Consider the following 20516-nt stretch of genomic DNA (forward strand, 5'->3'; position numbering starts at 1 on the left):
TTGGAGGCTGCACATGAGGGCCCATAATGAGAAAGAAATGCACCTCCCCCAAGTGATTACAGCACTTGTAATCTGTGTATCCCTGCAATAGTGCTCTCAGAGGCTCTCATTCACATTTCAGATCTAACCTCTGGGCACCAAGAACAGCAGTGCCTACGAGTCTAGCTCTTATCAGCCACAGCACCGAACCCGAGAATGCATGTGGACAAGAAGTGCCAGAGGCAAAGTGTGTACTCACTCTTAACTTTATGGATACCCTCTCCCACCAATTACTGTATTTGAAATGTTCTCATTGTTGTACTCTGAGCTTTGTTTGCACTGTTGCAGAAATTAAATGTTTGCATATAGTTGATGACTAAAGATTTGTTAAGTATATTTCCAAATGCAAAGATATATTCTTCTATGGGTGTTATTAAAATATTATCTTTTTATTGTTCTTTCATAATAAAACTGTTTACAATACATCCATTAAAGTAGTCATTGCTCTTAACACAGACAATCCTTTACATAAAGTTGAAATAATTCAGGGGGTTTACAATCTCTGTGCATACAATCTCTGCAGTCCAACACGCCCAACATAGGCTGACAGATTTAGGCAGGAAACACTAAGTATGAACAACAGCATCCTTGATAGCACTCTCTCTGGTGTTTGTGTTCTTTGTGGGATATGTTGTTGGCATCTCAAACCACTAAGCAACTGTGCATTTCTCCATTAATTTAAATAGTACTGAGTTCTAAAGGATCCTGGCATTGTGGACCACCCAGCCCACCTGCATTCATGTCTGTAAACATGCCAAGGTGGTTCACCAGCCCTTGGAGTATCATGGAGAAATACCCCTTTCTGCTTATAGATTCTGTGCCCCGCCTGTGGAATGATAAGAACCTGGGTTCCATCAGTTTCCCCACAAAGAGTTTGGGAAGTGATATGTGCAAAAACATAAGTAATCTCCTGAGCATTACAGAGCCTCAATGCCTTGGTTAGACAGCACCTTATCAGTATCATAGCAGATCTGCATGAGAACACCTCCAGCAGTTAATCCTCCCTTCTTGGAATTGGTTGGCTGCCTACAGACCAATAACGTTCTGAGGTGGCCAACTTCCAGATGGAAATAGAAACCTGTTTCTCCACAGGTACAAGGCAGCACATGTTGTTACTTTGTTCTCAGTGAAACTCCAGAGTCAGTTCTGCACAGATCTCAAAAAAGGTAGCATTACCCATCCAGAAGTTCTGTTGTTCTGCCTGCTTTCCAGACCAATCCACCCCTACCAATTCATGCTGGTTTCCTGGGCCCAGAAACAGTGCTGAATGCCATGTAGGTGATCCAGAAACCAGTCTTCTTGTTCCAGCACTCTCATCCAGTGCTGAGTATAATTTAAAGAGGAAAATAACATGTTAAGTGCTATTTATTATTTATTATTATTAATAATTTATTATATGCAGACTAGCTTTTTTGGTTCCAAGTTATTAGAGAGACAAGGTGGGTGAGGTAATATCTTTCACTGGACTAACTTCTACTGGTGAGAGAGAGACAAGCTTTTGAGCCACACAGAGCTTTTGTCTATTATTATTATTATTGAATGTGCCTGGAGTTCTTACTCACACAACTCAAAAAATGGGGAGGGGAATGGGCTGATAGTGAATGTGCCAGTCTTGCTACCTGGAAAGAGAAGGATTAATTTAAGTAGCTACTCTAAAACATTTTGTCACATGTGAAGCAGCTCATTTATAATCTCTCTAATGGAACTTATAAATGCAGCAACAAAATGGGTGGGCAGAAGTGGAAAGATCTCTTCCTTTCCCAGATTAAGAAATCTGATGATCTGTCACTACATTCTGAGATAGAGGGGAGTCTTTGGGAGATGAATTGCTCTATGGAAGCCAATACAATCCAGTTAAGCCAGTAGGAACACACAAGGAAACTCTGGTGCATGAAAAAGATCCCTATTCTTTAAACACAAGATTACTGCTGGCCTCTCAGTTAATACAGCTGCAGATTGGGCAGGGCAATCCCTCCCTTCTCCTTAAGCATTCAAAGCATGCTTAGGGGAAATCAAGGATGCTTTCCCCTCCCCCTCCAAACAAAAGAGAAAGGAATAACGTATGCAGATCAGTGAAACTCTTGATGGAAATGCCACAAGAACTGAGCTTAAATAAATACAGAAATCTAGGGAATTAAATCCTGCTCAATGGGGCTGACTTGCCAGAGATAAAGGAAGATAAGCCTTGCAAAGAAGCTTGGGAATTTGGTGAATGCAAAGAACTGATTTCACCAGAACAGTTTTGAAAAGGAAGACAGCACCTACAGGCCAAATATTTAATTATTTGCCTGTAGTAACTGACTTTGATGCAAACATTGTCAAGGCAATGTTTTAATGTCAAGGCTGTCTTTAGGGAATTACAGGCTTTCTCAATAACCTTTAGCATAGCCAATAAATTTCCTCATAGTGTTAATTGCAGGGAACTTCCTTTAGCTTCTCCTAGCAATCAATTCAGTGCTCCCACCCTAGCTTCAGTTAGTGGAGGCTGTTGTTCTAGTTTAAAGTCAATGGGAGCTGTGCAAGCACATTGGAGAATGAATTCGCCCTTCAGCATGTAAAAAGCCTCTGGATCGCCAACATATTCTTTCTAAAATATTTTTCAACGTTGTGGGCCAGGACCCTATTGTGCTAAGTGCTGTACAAACACAGAACAAAAATACAGTCTCACCTCAAAGAGTTCACATGCTAAGCAATTATGACTGAAGTATCTATTAATAGGTAAATGTGTGACTTTTGCTGTGTTTGAAAACTTTTCCTCCTCAGTATGGATAACATACGAATTATTCAGATACTATGGTAATGGGAGCTTACAAGAACCTAGCAATCTAGTAATTCATGTACCTTATATAGTGTCTTTAGATCTGAAGACAAGTCTCACAAAATTTGAAAAGAGTTCGAAATGACATTCCCTCCTATAATCCTTTCTTTCATATTGCTGTTCTATCAATGGGCAGTATTTGGTCTATTTATAGAATGGCCTACACAAGATGATGAACAATATGAAATAAGTTTGTTTTCATCTCATTTCCTTTCCTGGCTGGTCAGTAGTAACATCTAGGCCACCAAAGACATCTCTGATTTGCCTAGTAGAACAGGACCCTACTAACTGTTTGGGAAAATCAGCCTTCAGACTAATGAAGCGGGATACAGTTTCAACTCTGTCCCCTGGATTAGAATATATCGCTGTTAGCTAGGAAGGCAGGAATGGCTCTCTAGCCTCTGTTTGCCAGAAGCTGGGAATGGGTGATGAGTCTCTATTACATGTGTGCATGCTCATAAACATGTATTTATATGAATGACAACTGGTACCTGATTTTGCACTCAGAGATCTTACTACATCTTACTGCCTGTTCTGCTCATTCCCTCTGGGCACCTGGCATTGGTCACTGTCAGAAGACAGGGTACCGGGCTAGATGGACCTTTGATCTAATCCTGCATGGCTGTTCTTATGCCTCTGTAATGCAGCAGCAAGTCTCCCAAGGAAGCCAATGTAGCTCCCAAATCTGTGTATCATGCTGAGCTACAAGGCTAGATATTACGCTGCTGCTGTAAGATAAATTTAAATGAGCTTCTCAGGGGAACTGACAGGATTGCTGGTCCCTGGGCAATGGGTAGGGCCTAAGGTGAAAGGGATGGAGCTGGGACAGCCAGGCTCCAGCACTGCCTGGATGGCATGGCGCCCCGCCTCCGCTGGCCCTCAGAGCTGGCTGGAGTGCATGGTGCGGGGCTCTAGCAGCAATTTTAAAAGGCCTGGGGCTCCGGCTATCACTGCTGTCCCCTTCCTCCCAGTTCGCAGGCCTGGAGCTTTTCATTTCCATATGTAGTAAGATCTCTGAGTACAAAATCAGGTACCAGTTGTCATTCATATAAATACATGTTTATGAGCATGCACACATGTAATAGAGACTTAATTACTTTTTTTAATGCTTGCTAAATGTAGCTGCAACCGTTGTAACAGCTTAGGGGGAGATATTTAAAAGGCAAATGAAAATTAGATGCTTAAATGTTATTGACATTCAATGTGAAGGAGTGTGAGGAGGATTATCTATGTAGCTGCCATTTGTACCTCTGAAAATCACCCTTTTAGATTACGGTTTTGGGTATGGATCACTCTTACTGCAGGATAGGAGAGTGTTTGGTCAGTTCCATGATGAAGTCCTGGCTATATATTCCTTACTTCTCCCCGATCTCATTTTAAGCTTCTCTATCCTTAGTTTTTGCGCAGCAACCAGTGTGTCTGAGTGATTAGTCAATATGAGTCTCTTCACTGCCTGTATATGCTGTTCTTAAATTGATTGTAGAGGTAATTCATGAAAAATACAAGGCAGCCCCAAGAAAGCTGAGCTTCCAGCTCTGCAGCTCCCCTAGTCCCTGCCAGGACAAGGGACAGCACTGAAAGGCTCTTAAATAACTGGGCACAGCTTTCAGTGACTTTTAGAATAGTGCCATTTGAATCCAAGGAAAAAGTTAACCTAGGAATCAATCACCAGAGTACTGCCATTAGGACACCAGCATGGCAACTGTCATTAACTCCTTGGGTGAAGGTGGAGAGCAAACTATCAAAACACAGTGGGCTACGTCTACATTGGCAAGATTTTGCGCAAATACTTTTAATGCAAGAGTTTTTGCGTTAAAGTATTTGTGCAAGAGAGTGTCTACGCTGACATGTGCTTTTGCGCAAAAGCATCCGTGCCAGTGTAGACGCTCTCTTGCGCAAGAAAGCGCCCATGGCCATTTTAACCATCGGGCTTTCTTGTGCAAGAAATTCATGTTGCCTGTCTACACTGGCCTCTTGCGCAAGAACAGTTGCGCAAGAGGGCTTATTCCTGAGCGGGAGCATCATAGTTCTTGCGCAAGAAGCACTGATTTCACACATTAGAATGTCAGTGTTCTTGCGCAAGAACTCTCCGCCAGTGAAGACAGGCAGCATGTTTTTGCACAAAAGCAAGAGCTTTTGCGCAAAATCATGCCAATGTAGACATAGCCAGTAGAGTATAGAATTAACTCTAATGGCTATTTTTCCTCTAGCACAGCTACCAGCTGGCTGAAAACCTGCTATCTTTGGATTTCCTTCAAAAATCTCCATGTGAAGAAGGTCTTTTAAAAATAGCTGTGACTGTTCATTTTTAACATGTACTTTTACTGTTCTGATGGCAAGGCACGTTTTATAATAAAAATCCAAAGCCTAAGGTAGATTACCATCTTCTATGGTCTTGTAAAATTATTGACAGCATCCGAAGGGCTGGGACAGTGGTCTGGAAATCAGATCTGAAATATCTAAACTTTCAAGAGCCTCAGATTTACATTGTAGGCTGCTTGTGCCGTCTGGCTGCTCTCTACTATTCTGATGGCTCGATGGCAGGTGTAGGGAACCTTTTTTTGGGCTGGGGGTTTGGCAATGCAGCTTTTTCCAGCCCATCCGAGTGAAATAAGCTCTTCTAGAAAAAGTGCTTCTTGCACAATTCCATTTGTCATAAATATTTCATCGCATCCCTGACCAACACAGCTGTGCTAGCAAAAGTTAACAGCGAAGAAGTGGCCTAAGCCAGTGGTTCCCAACCATTGGTCTGTGAATTGCTGGTGGGCCACAAGCCCCTGCCTGCTGGTCTGCCCTACACAGCCAGGCCATGCCCGCAAGTTCTAATGAGCTCCACCCACTGGGGAGCAGTTTCCTAAGCCTCCTTTGCAGAGCCGTGCAGCAGCATTCACCACTCACTTTTGTACTGGAAGGCGAGTGGTGGTGGCGGTGGCCTGGTGGGCCACTGCTCTGCCCGCCTCCCCTTGTGCTCCAGCTGGAGCCAGGGGGCGGTGACACTGTCTCTGCTGGATCAGTCTCACCTGCCCTAGTTCCAGCTATAGTGGACACCAGACAGCCCAGATGGCAGGATCATGTTGCAGGCAACTGTACCCGTTTGCTGTGGCTGGAGCCAGGGCGCAGTAAGGCTGCCTCAGTGGGGACAGCCTTACCACGCCCCGGCTGCACCCATGTGCTCTGGCTGCCCCCCTTTGCTGTAGAAAAGTTGAGAGAGGACGGTTGAGGTAAGTGACTCCTTTCTCTGAGTCAGAGGGGAGCCAAGGAGGAGGTTTCACTCCGAGACTAAGTTTATCCTCCGATGTGCTCCTGGGCAAGTGCAGGTATATGTCACCTCTCCGCAAAGGGGGTTCATAAAGTTACAAGCTAGCTCTTTATGAATATTTTCATTATATATTTTCAAAGAAAAACAGACATTCTTATGCTGATTATAAAACATCTATTTGCCAAGGAATACTCAAGTACATTTTTCTTTTGAACGTGTATGCTATTAAGCTTGATTCTTCAAACAAATTAATGATTGTTGCAAAGCAGTTTTATTGTACACTCATAGACAAATTTGGCATTTTTTCCCAAGGAAATGAATAAGTGTCATCATCTCCAGTCCCCTTCTGGTCTCCTTCCATGTTAGGTTTGGTTCTTTTTTATTTTTGGTTCTTTGATTTGATTTTTTTCAGCGTTAGCTTCTGCAAAAGGGGAGCATACAGTTTTTATTATTATAGTTGATATTAACATATTGAATTGGCCAACAAGACTTGAACCTTTCACAGTATATGACGTTTTGGAGGTAATATAGCAGCTCCTCAGTTAAGACTGTGCTGGAATTTGCATTGAAAGAAGAAATTAAACCTATTTTTTTTAAAATGAAGAATGAAATGTATCTGGCTACAGTTAAGGTTAGCAGATAGTCTGGGAGTGAAGATGATTTACAAGTAAATGTATTATTTACTTTTATTGATAAGTCTTCTGATATAGTCTTGCATGCTGCTTAATTTTCAGTTTTGTTCTGTAAAGATAGACTGTATTGAATGTATCTCAACATAGAATTTGGCCCACTGTGTGCCAAACTGTGTGTTATTTTACTACCTCCTGGCCTTCTGTGGATGGAAGCATGGGATCTGTTAAAGTAGTGCTTGTGCACAGAAGAAAGGTGTGTATGTGTGGTTTAGAGAAAACCTTTTTTATTCTAAGATAAGTTGTTTTGGTGTATTTACTTAAGATTTATATCATCACATCAAGGCTTTACAGTAGTTGTTAGTGCCTTCCTCATAGCAGAGCAATAGCTTGTTAGCAGCTGTGAAATGTTTGGCAAATCTGATCCTAACTTTTTTGTGCAATCCTCAAGAGAACTGCTTTAAATTGAAATATGCAAACTTTGTAACTGCAAACTCCATGTTCTGCTCAATTATAAAATCTGATATCCAAGAAAAAAATGTGTGTAAGCTTTTGTCACAAAAATTAAAATGTTTTTAGAGGGAAGGTCCCTTGCATAAATTCCTATAACGGGGGAGAACAAAGCAATTCATATTTTGTAAGTAGTATGACAGCAACAGCTATAGTCCTGCTATTTTTTTTTAAATTAAATAAAACTTTTGGTGAGGAAGAGAAATTACATGATAGCACTGATTATTTTATAACATTTGATTAAATGCTATATAAAAATGAGATTATTTTAAATGTACTACAAAAATAAATATTTACTTACTTCAAATTAAACTACATTATTAAGTGCATAGGAATAAGCACACAGGTTAGGCCACTGAATGACGTGTACTATGTGTGTACAGATGCAATGTAAAACAACATGTGACTGTTTAAATGGAATTACCATAATGAATATGCAACTATGCAAATAAATTAATTACCACAATGAATATGCAAATGTTTCAGTGCTGGTTTGCCAAAAGTTTTTGAATGAGTTGGCCGGTCCACAGTACAGTATACAAAAGGTTGACCCACTGGCCTAAGCAGCCGTAAGCTCAGTTTACAATTGTCACTGAATTGGGTAAAAACTGGAACATACTGGTGAATTATTTGGTCACTGGAGTGCCTTTTCACTATGTAGAGGTTATATGAGACATTACAAATCCAAGTTTTGTATGCTTTCTGCTGTCCTTATGTATCCTACAGCACATTCCATAATGTCCTGTTGTCCTTGGCCAAAATCCTTACTTCAAACTCCTACACTAGTTTCCTGCTTCTTTCTACCTTAGATTTATCTGTTTCGCAAAGTTATTGTAGCTATTTGGATTGCAGTGCAGTGTTCTCCATTTTATACTGGGAATAATCTGAGAACATAAATCATCTGTGTAACTGATTTTTGTTGGTCACTTTAGCTGCAGTCGTCTGTGCTATTTATAAATGGTATCTGAACAAATACCCAAAATAATCTTCTGACTAGCTCTTGACAAATGATTTCTGACGAGTGGCTAGAAGGCTTCACTCATTAGGGAGCTAGCAGACAGTATGAGGTTTTAGTTACATGTTTCACCATAACAGATTTTTAATACTGCTAATTAGGACAAAGACTGTAATTATTCTTCTCCTTGATTGTAAACTGTCCAGCATAAGAAGGTAGCTGCCTTCTGAATTGAATACAAGGCCTTGATAAATGAGGGAGCAGAGGAATGTAGTTTAGCAGCTATTCAGAATTAACCAAATGACTTACAAGAGCTTCCAAGCATGACTACTATGGCTGCAAATCTGCCAAGATTCATTCAGTAGCTAGGAACATACTTCTTTTGGAGTTTCAGAGAGGAAGCTCTTTCAGCAAAAACAAGAGGAGTCTTGCAGCACCTTAAAGATTCACAAATGTATTTGGGCATAAGCTTTCGTGGGTTAGAGCCCACTTTATCAGATGCACTAAAGCTTATGCCCAAATAAATGTGCGAGTCTTTAAGATCCTACAGGACTCCTAATTGTTTTTTGCTTTGAGTAATTTCCATGCAGTTTCTCAGATATTTGCCTTTTGTGATGATAGCTTTTTAGTGTGAAAGACTGTGTTATAATTTTACTCTGATTATGTATGTGCAGGTTTATTTATTTCTCTAATCATTAACAAGGCTGCAGGCAGACAGCCCTGAAACTGAGAAATCTTGTCCCCGTGAGTGGCACATTAAATATTTTCCGCGCCCACCCTGCAGCCCCGACCTGACAGCGAGGGCGCCGAGAGCACCATAGGGCCCGGCGCTGCAAAAGTCTCGCGGCCCGGAGAGGGGGAGGGGAAAGCTGCAGCAGCGGGTCACATGACAACCAGCGGGCCCGCGCCTAGAGTCTGGGTGTGCCGCGTGTCGGCTGCAAGCGAGCGCTGATGGAGGCGGCGCGCGGCTGCTGGCCGGTTGCAAGACGAGGGCCCGGCCGAGCGCGCCAGGCCCCTTTCCTTGCAGCGCGCGCTGGGGGATGCAGGCTGGCGGGCCACCTTAACGGGCTGAACAAAGCACTGCGGGGCTGACACCTGCACGCCCTGTGGGCTGGGAGCATCCCGGGGGCCCCGCCACTAATAAAGCGTGTCCCGTTGGGTCCGTGCCGCGCTCCCTTGGGCTGTGGCGGGGCCCCCGGGAGCCGCTCGTCCGGTGCGTGCAGAACGCAGCCCGGCCCCGCTCGCGCTCCCCCGGGTGCCCTGGCCTGGCGGGGCGGGATGGGATGGGATGGCGGGCTCGGCGGTGTGGCTGGCTCTCTCGCTACCACACGGACGGGCGCTCAGACGCACTGGCAGTAACCTACGTGGGGGACGTGCCGTGCTGCATCACTTTGGGGGCGCTTGTTTCTGCACAGCCTGCCCGTCAGGGCGCACGGGAGACTGGTTTTCCCCTCATGTTGCAGAGCCCTCCTTTAGCAGCCAATCCCCGCGCAGGAAGTGGGCAGGTTTTACTCTGTCACTAGCCCCTGTATGGAAAAAGCCTCTGCATCCTTTTGCTTGGCGGGGGGAGCGGAGAAGGAAGCAGTAGCAGCCGCCGCCGCCGCCGCCTTTCTGTAATTTGGACGCTTTCCGAGCAAGGGGGGGGAAAAGAGATCCCTTTAAATCGTCCCTGTGAGAGTTGTATCGGTGCTCTGGCTGCCTCGGTATTCAGCAAAACCCTTCCATTATCTTGCTTAATCAGACAGGATGATAGCTGCCCAGCTTCTGGCCTATTACTTCACAGAATTAAAGGATGATCAGGTCAAAAAGGTAAGTCAGAAACCGCGTATTTGCCTCCCAAATGGCCAAATTATTGTTCACAGATAGCTTTTGTGTTGCTAGAGCCCGACATGTGCTTCCACTTGGTGAAAATATTGGTTAGAGAAGCTGAATGGAACAAAATCGGAAATATTTGCTTGAATAAAGGGAATCTCTTGTCTAGTGCATGTGGGGTGTTTTAAAAAAACAGTGGAGTCTTAGTAAAATTTGAAGGATATAATCCCTAAAAAGCTGTGTAATGTGCTGCAGTGTCCTTGAAAGAAGGATGTAGATGTCATTTCTCCACTGAGCAGTCCTTGTAATTTTTTCCTGCTCCAGGGCCTTGGTAGAATAGTGTTAAAATACACGAATATAATCAGTCAGTTTCATAATATGTGACTGGTATGAATGGTAAGTACATTTGATTATTGTGGGAATTCAAGGCCCAAGCCAATTATTATTTAAAAATTAAGTTATCTGAACTGTAATGTATTTATTTTGTGAAGTAGAGGCCTAATCAACAAAATCTGCATATTTCTTGTTAATTAAAGCAATCTTTTTAGCAAGCAGTTGAGTGAAGACACTGAGTAAAATGCAACATTTAAAATTTAGATAGATGGTTCACAAATTTGAATCAATTTATTCATATTCTTATTAAAGGAACAAATAGGGTCACTAGTTTTTCCTAACGTTATTTTGCACATTTATGCTTTGACCACATGTCTCATAGGCGCTTAGAGAGATGGGCCTCCATATAGAGATGAAATACTGCTTTTTAATACCATAATGTCCTTAGGCCTCTTAAGGGGAAAGGCTAACATTTTATTATACTAGGTTTAGCGCCACTATGGGTGTAGGCTATAAACACAGGCTTTGCAAAAATACTCCAATTTTTTTAATCTCGAAGAAAAAATATAAATGTTTCTTTATGCTATTTCAACTACATTTGATTTGGTTTTGTTGTCACTATCATATTACAGTCTCCTTTAAAAATGAAAAGAACTTTGATTACCAAAAAGTCAGTTCCACATGCATCACTTCAATATCAGAGGGGTAGCCCTGTTAGTCTGGATCTGCAAAAGGGACAGGGAGTCCTTGTCACTTCAATATGTTACTTTTTATTTCTTGCTTTTTGTAAACAAGAGCATGTATATAGAAGGGATCACTCCTTTTATTACCAGTGCTTAAACAGTTGTGTCTCACAAGAATGTGAGTTAAAATAAATTCAGTCACAGTCAATTTTGGATTTTATATTTTTGTGACATAAATTTATTGGACTCTAATATTTTTATAATTAGTTGACAGTCTGGAAGTTATGTTAAGACATGTTTTATAAACTATTTTGGAGGAATTTTGTTGTGTGCCAATTAGTTGCATGGCTTTATTGGTTAACATCAGAGTACAAAATGTGTGTGGAGTTTAGTGTAAACACCTTTCTGAGTACTACAGGTTGCCAGGGTGTGGTGCTTTAACAGGAAAAGGAAAAGCTTAGTAGTTAAATAATTAGCGGTGTTGGAGACTTTGGTACTAGGCCCTAAAAAGTTTGACTTTCTCTGTCTGAAGAAGCTTTCACAAATAGCTTTAGGTGGAAGATTCCCTTGACCCTTTCTGTACCAAATTTGTCCATGTTATGTGGATTTGCAGGGAGAACTGGAGAGAAGGAGAGAGGAATATTGTTAAAAGTGCATGTAAGAGTTTTCTAAAATTCTGTATAATGCAGCTTTCTATATTTCTGTTTAATGTTAGAAAAGGGAGTGTTTTTTCTGGTAATATTGGAACTTGTCTACACTATGGAAATTTGCACCTGTGTGGCTAGATTGATGTTGCAACACTGATGTAAATATTCAGCATTTGTGTTATCTACCCCAGTAATTAGGCAAGATGAGTCACATTGGTGCACGCCCCATCTTTCCACTAGTGTATCCCATCCATGCAGGGGTTTGTTCCTGTGTGATACCAGTGAGCAATCCCCTCCTTCAAAAAGCTATTGCCCTCCTCCTCCTCTCCCAAGGCGGGAACTTCCCCCTCCCCCACCAACTCCCCCCTCGCCAAACAAGCCCTCCAAACCCAAACAGAAAACCCAGTTAGTCAGGGCCTTAGAATGTGCTTTGTTTTTAAAAGTTGCCTTTTATAGCTTTAGGTCCCTTGCCCATCCTATTGGTTTTCCCCATCAAAAATCCATGTATGAGGTGGAAGCTATTATTTAGTGTGGAAGAAGATCCTGAATCTGCCTTCTCAGGAGTATTCCCTGTAAGCTGAGAGCTTGGGTGGCTACACAAGAGATCTTCAAGTGCCACCCAGCTGACTAGCATTGCGCCTGCAGCATGTGCATATGTTTCTACTGGTGGTGCACCTCTGCACATGCCCTGGGGGACACAAAATTTATTTTGCACATGGATGGAAAAAAATTAGAGGGAACATTGCTTCTCACTGAATTTTTCAATTACCTGAATCTATGCAACATGCACATTTGTTTTCTTGAAACACATGCTGCTTACTGTTCCAGATTTACATTTCCATGTAAGGCATACTGTAATCTGTTTTATTGTTATATTTAAAATCTAAATTTAAACACAAACCCAGAACTACAGTATAGGTGGCTCATACAGAAGTCTTCAGAGGCTTTATATTTTTACTGTATCTGAAGTGATTGTTATGCATGCTAATATAAGTGATTGTGTATGGTGGCATCTCGCAGATTTTGTTATAAAATATAGATGGTGGCTTTGTAAATTGTTAGTGAGAATCATAATTTTAATGTGGCTGTACTAGAAACCACTGTGGTGAGGTATTTAGAAATATAGATATTTTATAAATTAATTTGGTTTATTGAGCACTCTAAATGGGGTTTTTAAAATCAATTTAAGCGTATAACCAAAGTCTTTCTGTATGTGCACCCATATCAGAATCGGGTGATATTGGAGCTGAGGACAAAACTCCCTCTGGCCTCCTTTAAAAAATAAATAAGTTAATAAAAATCTGTTTTGGAATCTTTATGAGGGAACTCGGTGGATCAGAATTCTAGTGCTGTTCTGCCTTCAAAATACTGGAACCTTGTAAACTGTGCCCCATGTTGCCCCTTACTAGAAGTGCAACTGTAATCATCCTGGGCAACACGGAAGGAGACTTGCAATCATTTCTCATTTTCAGCTTCCTCCTAGTTGTGCTTCTTCCTTCTCAAAAGGGTGAGGTCTCCTTATTCCATTATGGAGTATTTTATTTGCATCCTTCATTCACCACCCCTCTATTATCTGATTCCCTTGTACTGCAACACATCCATGTACAGTAGAGTCCCGATTATCCGACCTTTGGTAATCCGACATTCTGCTTTATCCGACATAGCCGCGGACCATTGTCAGCCGAGCGTAGCGTGAGTATGTCCCCCCTAAGGTCAGTCGCCCTGCGCTGCTATGCCGCATGCAGCCTTCCCGGCTGAAGAGGCTCCAGCAGTCTCCTGTGGATTGTAGCCTCCTGCCAGCGCCACTTTGTCCCCATCCTTGCCTGGTCCCTTCCCTCCCTGCAGCACCCAGGTGCCGGCCAGGAGAATTGCCCCGTTCGCTGCCCCATCACTCTCTTGGTGCCGCTGCTGCCGGCTCCGCTTCGTCTCCATCCCTGCCTGGCCCCTTCCCGGAGCCAGGCAGGGATGGGTGGTACTGGCAGGAGCAGCATCAGTGGTGGGGCAGTGAGAGCAACGGGGCAGCAAGTGGGGCAATTGTCCTGGCTGCTCCCGGGAGCTGCAGGGAGAGAAGGGGCCAGGGCCAGGCAGGGATGGAGACCAAGCGGCGCCAGCAGCTATCCCTCCCTCCCTCCCAGTACTCACTATTATCTGACATTTTCCGTAATCCGACCACTTGTCGGTCCCGTTTAGTTCAGATAATTGGGACTCTACTGTAGTTTGAATCCTGAATGCAGATCAGGACTGCAAATGTCACACTCTCCTTCACTGGGAGCCTGAGGTTTAGGTGACAGCCGGTAGTGCAGGTGGTGAGTCTCTCTGAGAATGCCACCATAGGACATGGAGGATAAGGAAGGATTATCAGCAGAGACAAGGTAAACTGGAATTTGTTCAGCCTCATCCCACAGTGCCCTAGATCTCGGTGACTAGAAAATTTCCCTCAGCCACAGAATCACTGTGGTCACATAGTAATTACAGAAAACAGGCAATTCTCTAGTATCATTCACCTGGTAGTTAACTAGTTTCCTCAGTCAGTAACTTTAAGGATTTGTACAACAGCAGTTACCTTAACCTGGTGCTTCACTGTGGCTAGGTAGAATATGGAGATTTGGTTCTGAGACATGTGGAGTACATAGGCATAATGATTTAAGAATACCACTTCCAGCTTAACTTGAATATAGATATAAAATTTGTTTTTCTTTAACAGAGGCCCATGAAAGAGAAATCCACTCATTTTGCTTAATTCAGTGTCTGGAAGATTTTAAAGGCAGGAATTACCATGATGTGGAAAGAACAGTGTGTTTCATGAGCAGAAATAGGATGTTATGTGTGTGCAAAATTTGTGGAGTTGTAATATATAAAAAAGCCACTTCCATATAAAATCATGACAGTATATGATCTCATGCAAGTCCAATATGTACATAAGATGCATATAGTTTTGTTCTGTGTGGGTTAAAATGTGAAATGAATTTGAAAACATACTTTTTCATTCTAATTGTCATCAGTAAGGCTTTTGCTTATAGCAGCTCTGGTTGCAGTTCTAGTATAAGATTTTAGGGGGGGTATGCTAAGTTTTTGTCTGTGCACATATGCTCAGACCTGATCCTGCAAAGAGTTAAAGAATATGCTTAACTTTGTGTACTATGAGATACAAGGGGATGGGGTGAAATAATGTATTTTGGACTGCCTTCTGATGATAAAGTGGGGTGAGAGTGTTGCTCAAAAGAGTATCTTTTTCACCTACAGAAGGCAATCCAATAAAAGATATTTTTTAATGCAGCTTGTGTGTCTAATATTCTGCGGCCTCAACATCACTGCAAACAGCCTTATGTACTGTGACCAATCTCAGTGACTTCAGTGTAACAGCTCGCAGTACATAAAATTGAGCTGGTGTATAAGTCTTACAGGAACAGGACCTACCGAATGCTTCAAAAGGCTGAGTACTTTTGCTTTCCATCAGATTTACTAATGCAGTGGTAACCTATCTGTAAAATGTAAGATTTTGCCAATTTTCTGTCTGTTCAAGGAGCTATTAGTTTTTACTCATTTGGGTGCCTTACAAAATCTCAAAATTGTGAAATTAAAAAGAAAAAACCTCTGAAATGCATTTCATGTCTTAAAAATACAGATAATGTGATGTAAATAACAATAGTTATAATGTAGTAAAATTAACTACCCAGAATCATACTGCGTAGGAGTCATTAAAAGGTTAAAAAAAGATGCATTTTTTTGATAGAGACTAATACTGCTGTTTTGCATCAGTGCAGCAATAAACTTCAGATGCACTCTGCTAAAAATTTTAAGGGCTATTTCCCTTCCCTTCTGTATAAGTTTCTCAGAACCATCTCTGTTTGCCCCAGCAGCTGCCAGATCTTCCCAGTTTCGATTACTTTCTGTCCTCATAGCTTTTTTTCTCCCTGCCAGTGTTACTAAAGTGACATGCACGTAAAGCAAGGGCACGTCAAGTGAGGTGTGTTCTTGTTGCACACAACATGTAGTCTAGGAGCCATGCGTTCCCTCTGCAGCCAATCTTAGTACAAAGTAGCCAAAATGCTGCTATCTTTCAGTCGGCACACCCTCCAAATTCTAGATATGCAAGCACAATTAGCAAAACTACCCTATCCTGTCTTGGATCCAACAACCTTACAGCCCACTAAGTAGCCTCGGTTGCCCATTGCTGTTTTACATGTTTTTTGTTTACATGTTTTTTGTTACAAGTTTATGTAGCAATGATACATTATCCCTGGAGGTGGTGAGCTCAGGAAGTTTGGTCTTGATATTCTTTGTTTGAACACCCTCACTAAAGTACTTATATAAATAAATAATTCCATAGACAATTCTATTAGTATGCATGCTTAGAATTTGCTGGATGGGAGGGGGGTTGTGTTAAGTTTTTCGGTAACTGAAACACTTTTAAAGATTTAAGTAGTTTCTTGAAATACATACTGAATTACATAAAATATCTTACTGTTTCCAACATAAGAATCATAAGCATGCAAATCCTCCTGTCACTGGGATAATCAAAACAATATAAAACTGAAGCACTGTAGATATATCCAGTATCCCCTTAATGCTCGCAAACTTTCAGTGGTAACAAAAAAGCTTGTTTAATGAGCAAATAGTATTGGTAGATCATTTCTTTAGCCTTCGGTGTGGTGGTGTTATCACAGGAGGTGGAGCATCTATAGAGTTTATTTTAGGTGTGTGATATAATATTTATTATTGTGGATAAATCCCTGTAATATTATACTTTGTACTAAGATCTTGTCCTTTTAGATCTATCTTTAAGTGTTCTTATAGAATCTCTGTAACACTTCTCCTATAACTTTGTATTAAGATAGATCGATCTTGTAAGAAAAAATGTCTTTTGAGCTCTCCCCTTTCCTTGATTGTTCTGTTGAAATGAATGTGTGAATGGAGAATGAAAGGTGAGCACCTCCAGTAGCAGTTGCAAGTGTGGAGAAGGTTTGGGAGCCAGATCCAAGACAATACCTGTAAAGTGAGCTCATTAAGAAGACTGGACATACAGACCGTTTGGGAGTCAAGCAGCAAGTGCCTGCCCTTGGAAGAACTCTCTTTGAAGCAGCATTAAGAAAGGCAAGGCTGCATGAGAGGGATAAATAGGAGGCATCTCGCAGAGGGACCCCGGGTTTTCATCTTGTCAACATGGGAGCATCGATCCGGATCGGCAGAAGCCCGGCTCCACCCCTCCCCCATCTAACTCACCTAGCCAGTGCAGTTAGGGGGAGCAACTTTTGGTAACAAGAAGACGGAGTGTGCTTGTTTGTGTGTGAGAGAATGCATGAGTGTAATGTATCCTATGCATATAAGTATTGATTGATCTATGTATGTTCAATAAATGTGGCATGTTGTGTTACCCCCCTGAAAAAGATCCCGGGTCCTTCTTTTAAGCACAACATTATAACATTTCTAACACCTTATTAGATCATTTCATGGGCAAGGAGGTTATGGGCAATCAAGACTCAGAATAACAGTACAGCCTGATCAGGATGCAGCCTTAATTAGTGTTGCCTCTTGTTCCTGGCTGAATGCTGATGACTGACACCTTCTGTTTATTCACAGAAAACTTGCCCCATGGGTAGCAGCAGTGCAGGCTCTTCATCCTTTCACCACTAGGCTTTAGCTGTTTGGGAGAGACAGCCCTGGGCAGTAGTAGTGCAGTTCAGTGTCCACCATTGCATTCTTGGTAGGGATGTGAAAAGTTAGCTGGTCAGGGCTGGAGCAGCTTCCTGCCTGCTGCAGGCAGAGGGCTGCTCCAGCCCTGCAGTGGGCTCACCATGTACAGGGGCTGCTCTAATCTGGAGCAGCCTCTGTTCGCAGCAGGCCCGGGTACCCCACAGACCCCTGCACTGGGCTGCTCCGGCAGCGGCTGGGGATTGGGAGCCAGTGGCAGCTTTAACCTCTGTGTGGGGCCTGGGAGCCATAGCCAGCTTCAGCATGGGACTGGAAGCAGGAGCCTTGCAGGCTGGGGACTGCTCCAACTGAGCTGTGCCCTCCACTCGGATCCCATTTAGTTGGTTAAATTTTAGGCTAACCTAACATTTAACCTGTTAACTGATTTAACTTGCCTAGCTCTTGATCTGTTTTTTGAAATTGGCCAGAAGAGCACCATCTGTGGTGGTTTCTGTGATGAGGCTACTCCTCCACTAGGAAGGAGACTGAACACCAACACATTCCAGCTGGGAGGGTGGGGGGGGGGGGGGGGTTGTAACAGCATCCACCTGCTGCTGATCTTGGCTTCAAACAGATGACTTCAAGATCAGATGGCTATTGTTTAGGTATAGCTTTGGATAAATTGATATAATCTGCTGCTTATGGGGTGGTGAATGCTATTATTTCTTGTGATTTCCATGTTTCTCTTTTTTTTCCAATTTATCTTTCGTTAACTTTAACTTTCCAATTTTCTTCTGTTAAGCTTTGTGTTAAATGCCTCACAGCATATTCAAGGATAGGTTGAAACTTTTTCATTATCTAACTTTGAGGCAGTGGAGTTAGGACGGAGCCCTATCAATTTAAGATGAGACCAAATTAGATCTGGCAAGCTAAATATTGTTAGATGTGCTTAGCACAAGAGAAATCTAAGGTGCTGCAAGAAGTGTTGTTTTTGGTGGGTCAGTATTTCAGAGCACTCATACATTAATACTTGGTCATTATGTTAGGATGCCTTGTACTGTCACATGTGCCATCTGTGGTTGAGATATGAAACTGAGATTTTGATCACTTGTGGCTGAAATACTTTTTGCCACTAGTAATTGTATTGGGACTCGTTTCCTAGCCAAATTGCATTGTGAGCCCTAATTACATTCTGACTAGCTACATTCTTCTTAAGCTGGAGAACAGTATAGTATTCTTTTTCACTTCCTGTCTTAAACTGTCTTAAATTTAAGATGTGTTTTTTAATAATAAAAAATTATATTAATCTTACTTAATTATACAAATTAAAGGACTGGGTCTTGGCAAAGAACCTCATATGTCTGACGTGTTTGCCACTGCAGGTGTATTGATTGTCATCAATTACTTGGGCTGCATTTTAATGCTCTGGACCACGGGGTTAGCAGTGCTTAGCTTAGTATAGTGAGTAAAAGAGGCCATGTAATGTTGAAAGTGTTGCCTTAGGCTGATGAATTTCTAGGCCAGTGTTTGCAGGCCAGAATAGACACAAAGCTGATGGTAAACAGGAATGGGACACAAATGTTTTTAACCAGATCTCTGAAAGTTAATTTTTTTTTAATTGTTCGATTGCTGCTCTTATCCTCTTTGAAGATGAAGAGGATTTGTGTAATACAGTGAACAAAACAGTGTAGGGCTTCAGAGGAAGCTGGAACTTTTGCCTCTTCCCATATAATTTCTTATTTCACAACCTACCTACATGGTTAGAAATAATGAAATGTAAAACTGACATATTTATGTTTAAAAGCTGGCATTGACTCAGATCTAAGTTACCCTGGGCCTTTGGCCAGGGTAATTATGGAGAGGGTGTGGGAGTGGGTCCGTATGAAGTTACTCAGGGTTTAGAATGCAAGAATAAATTCTGGAGATGTGGATTAATGACAAGGGCAGATGACTCAGTCAGAGATGTGTGATAAGGTGCAGATTTGTGAAATTAATTTAACTCATATTGCCTCCATGTACAGTAAAACCTGTATTATCCAATACGCTTGGGGATTAGGTCATTCAGGTTATCTAAATTCCGGTTATCTGAGTCCCATCAACCTAGAAAAAAGCAATGGACAATAATAGTAAAACTCAAGTTTTTAATATTGGTAGTTTTTATAGTATGAGTTGGTCTCAAATTTCTATTTTGAGTTAAAGATGATTAGTACTACTTAAATAAAAAATTAAGCCAATCATGGTAAACCAAGCCAGGCCTGTGCACTTGAAGATGTGACAGTATTGTGGCTGGGGGCGATGCTGGTTAAAAAAGTTTTCTGGTTAACAGAGTGCTGGATAACAATGGTTTCACTGTAGTAGGTGTGTGCCTTCCTCACCGGAAGTAATTCTCTCCTTCCCCTTCCCCCTCATCCACTGAGATGAGAATAGATGTTAAAAAGGGAGATTTTTATCCTAAACTTTCAGATCATCATCAATCCAAAGAGTTGGGAATGAGTTTTCCTTGCCTCTTCACATTAGTCCAGGTGGATTCATTAATAATTACAGCTTTTTCTGTTGGGCATGCCAGCTCTTGAGGTTGTAGCTGTGTTCAGATGTGGCCAGGAAGTTTTGTAACCCTAAGTCTTGCAGGGTAGATGCAGCTTAGCCAGACTGACTCCTTTGTGTGTCAGTTCCCATGTAAGTCTGCTTGTATTTCTTTTCAATGCTACACACATGTTGTTTTTGAATAACTCCACAAAAGCTGTCTTGGTTGCTGTTGTCTCTTGATATCCCTTGCCCTGCGGAATGTTTCTGAGAAAATAGTTTTGGTATATTAGATGGGAGAAGAAGCCCATATCATTGTGCATGCTGGACGGTGGACACAGTCCTTCCAGCTGTCATAGACTGAGGGTGGAATTCAGTTTGTGATGTTGAAATGCTGCATTTCCTAGTATTCCTTTTTGTTTGAGCATGCAAGAATTGAGCTCTGTCTCTGTCAAAGTTATTACTGCCTTCCATGTTACTGCAGTTTACTGCACTACTTCATTAGCTCTTGGGAGAGAACCAGAGAAATGAGGACTCTCTTCTCACTGGATATTTTTTTTAATCAAATAAGCTATTGAAAGTTATTTTGATTATTTTCTTGCTCAGTTTGATAAATATTTTAATTGCTGAATTGTAAAATAATTAACTTGAAGCCTAAGGGATATATGTCATGTCCT

General features: G+C 41.9%; 1 protein-coding gene across 1 annotated transcript in view; it reads left to right on the forward strand.

Moving 5' to 3' along the window:
- Positions 1-9140: 9140 nt before the first annotated feature.
- The window catches only part of HK1 (hexokinase 1), a 95933-nt gene continuing 84557 nt past the window's right edge, over positions 9141-20516 (forward strand). Inside the window, exon 1 of the mRNA XM_006121526.4 lies at positions 9141-10019. Coding sequence (XP_006121588.3) covers positions 9957-10019 — 63 coding nt within the window. The 5' untranslated portion in view covers positions 9141-9956. The remainder of the gene's footprint in view (positions 10020-20516) is intronic.

This window comes from Pelodiscus sinensis, chromosome 8, assembly GCF_052426305.1.
Source record: "Pelodiscus sinensis isolate ZL-2025 chromosome 8, ASM5242630v1, whole genome shotgun sequence".
Taxonomy (NCBI): domain Eukaryota; kingdom Metazoa; phylum Chordata; order Testudines; family Trionychidae; genus Pelodiscus; species Pelodiscus sinensis.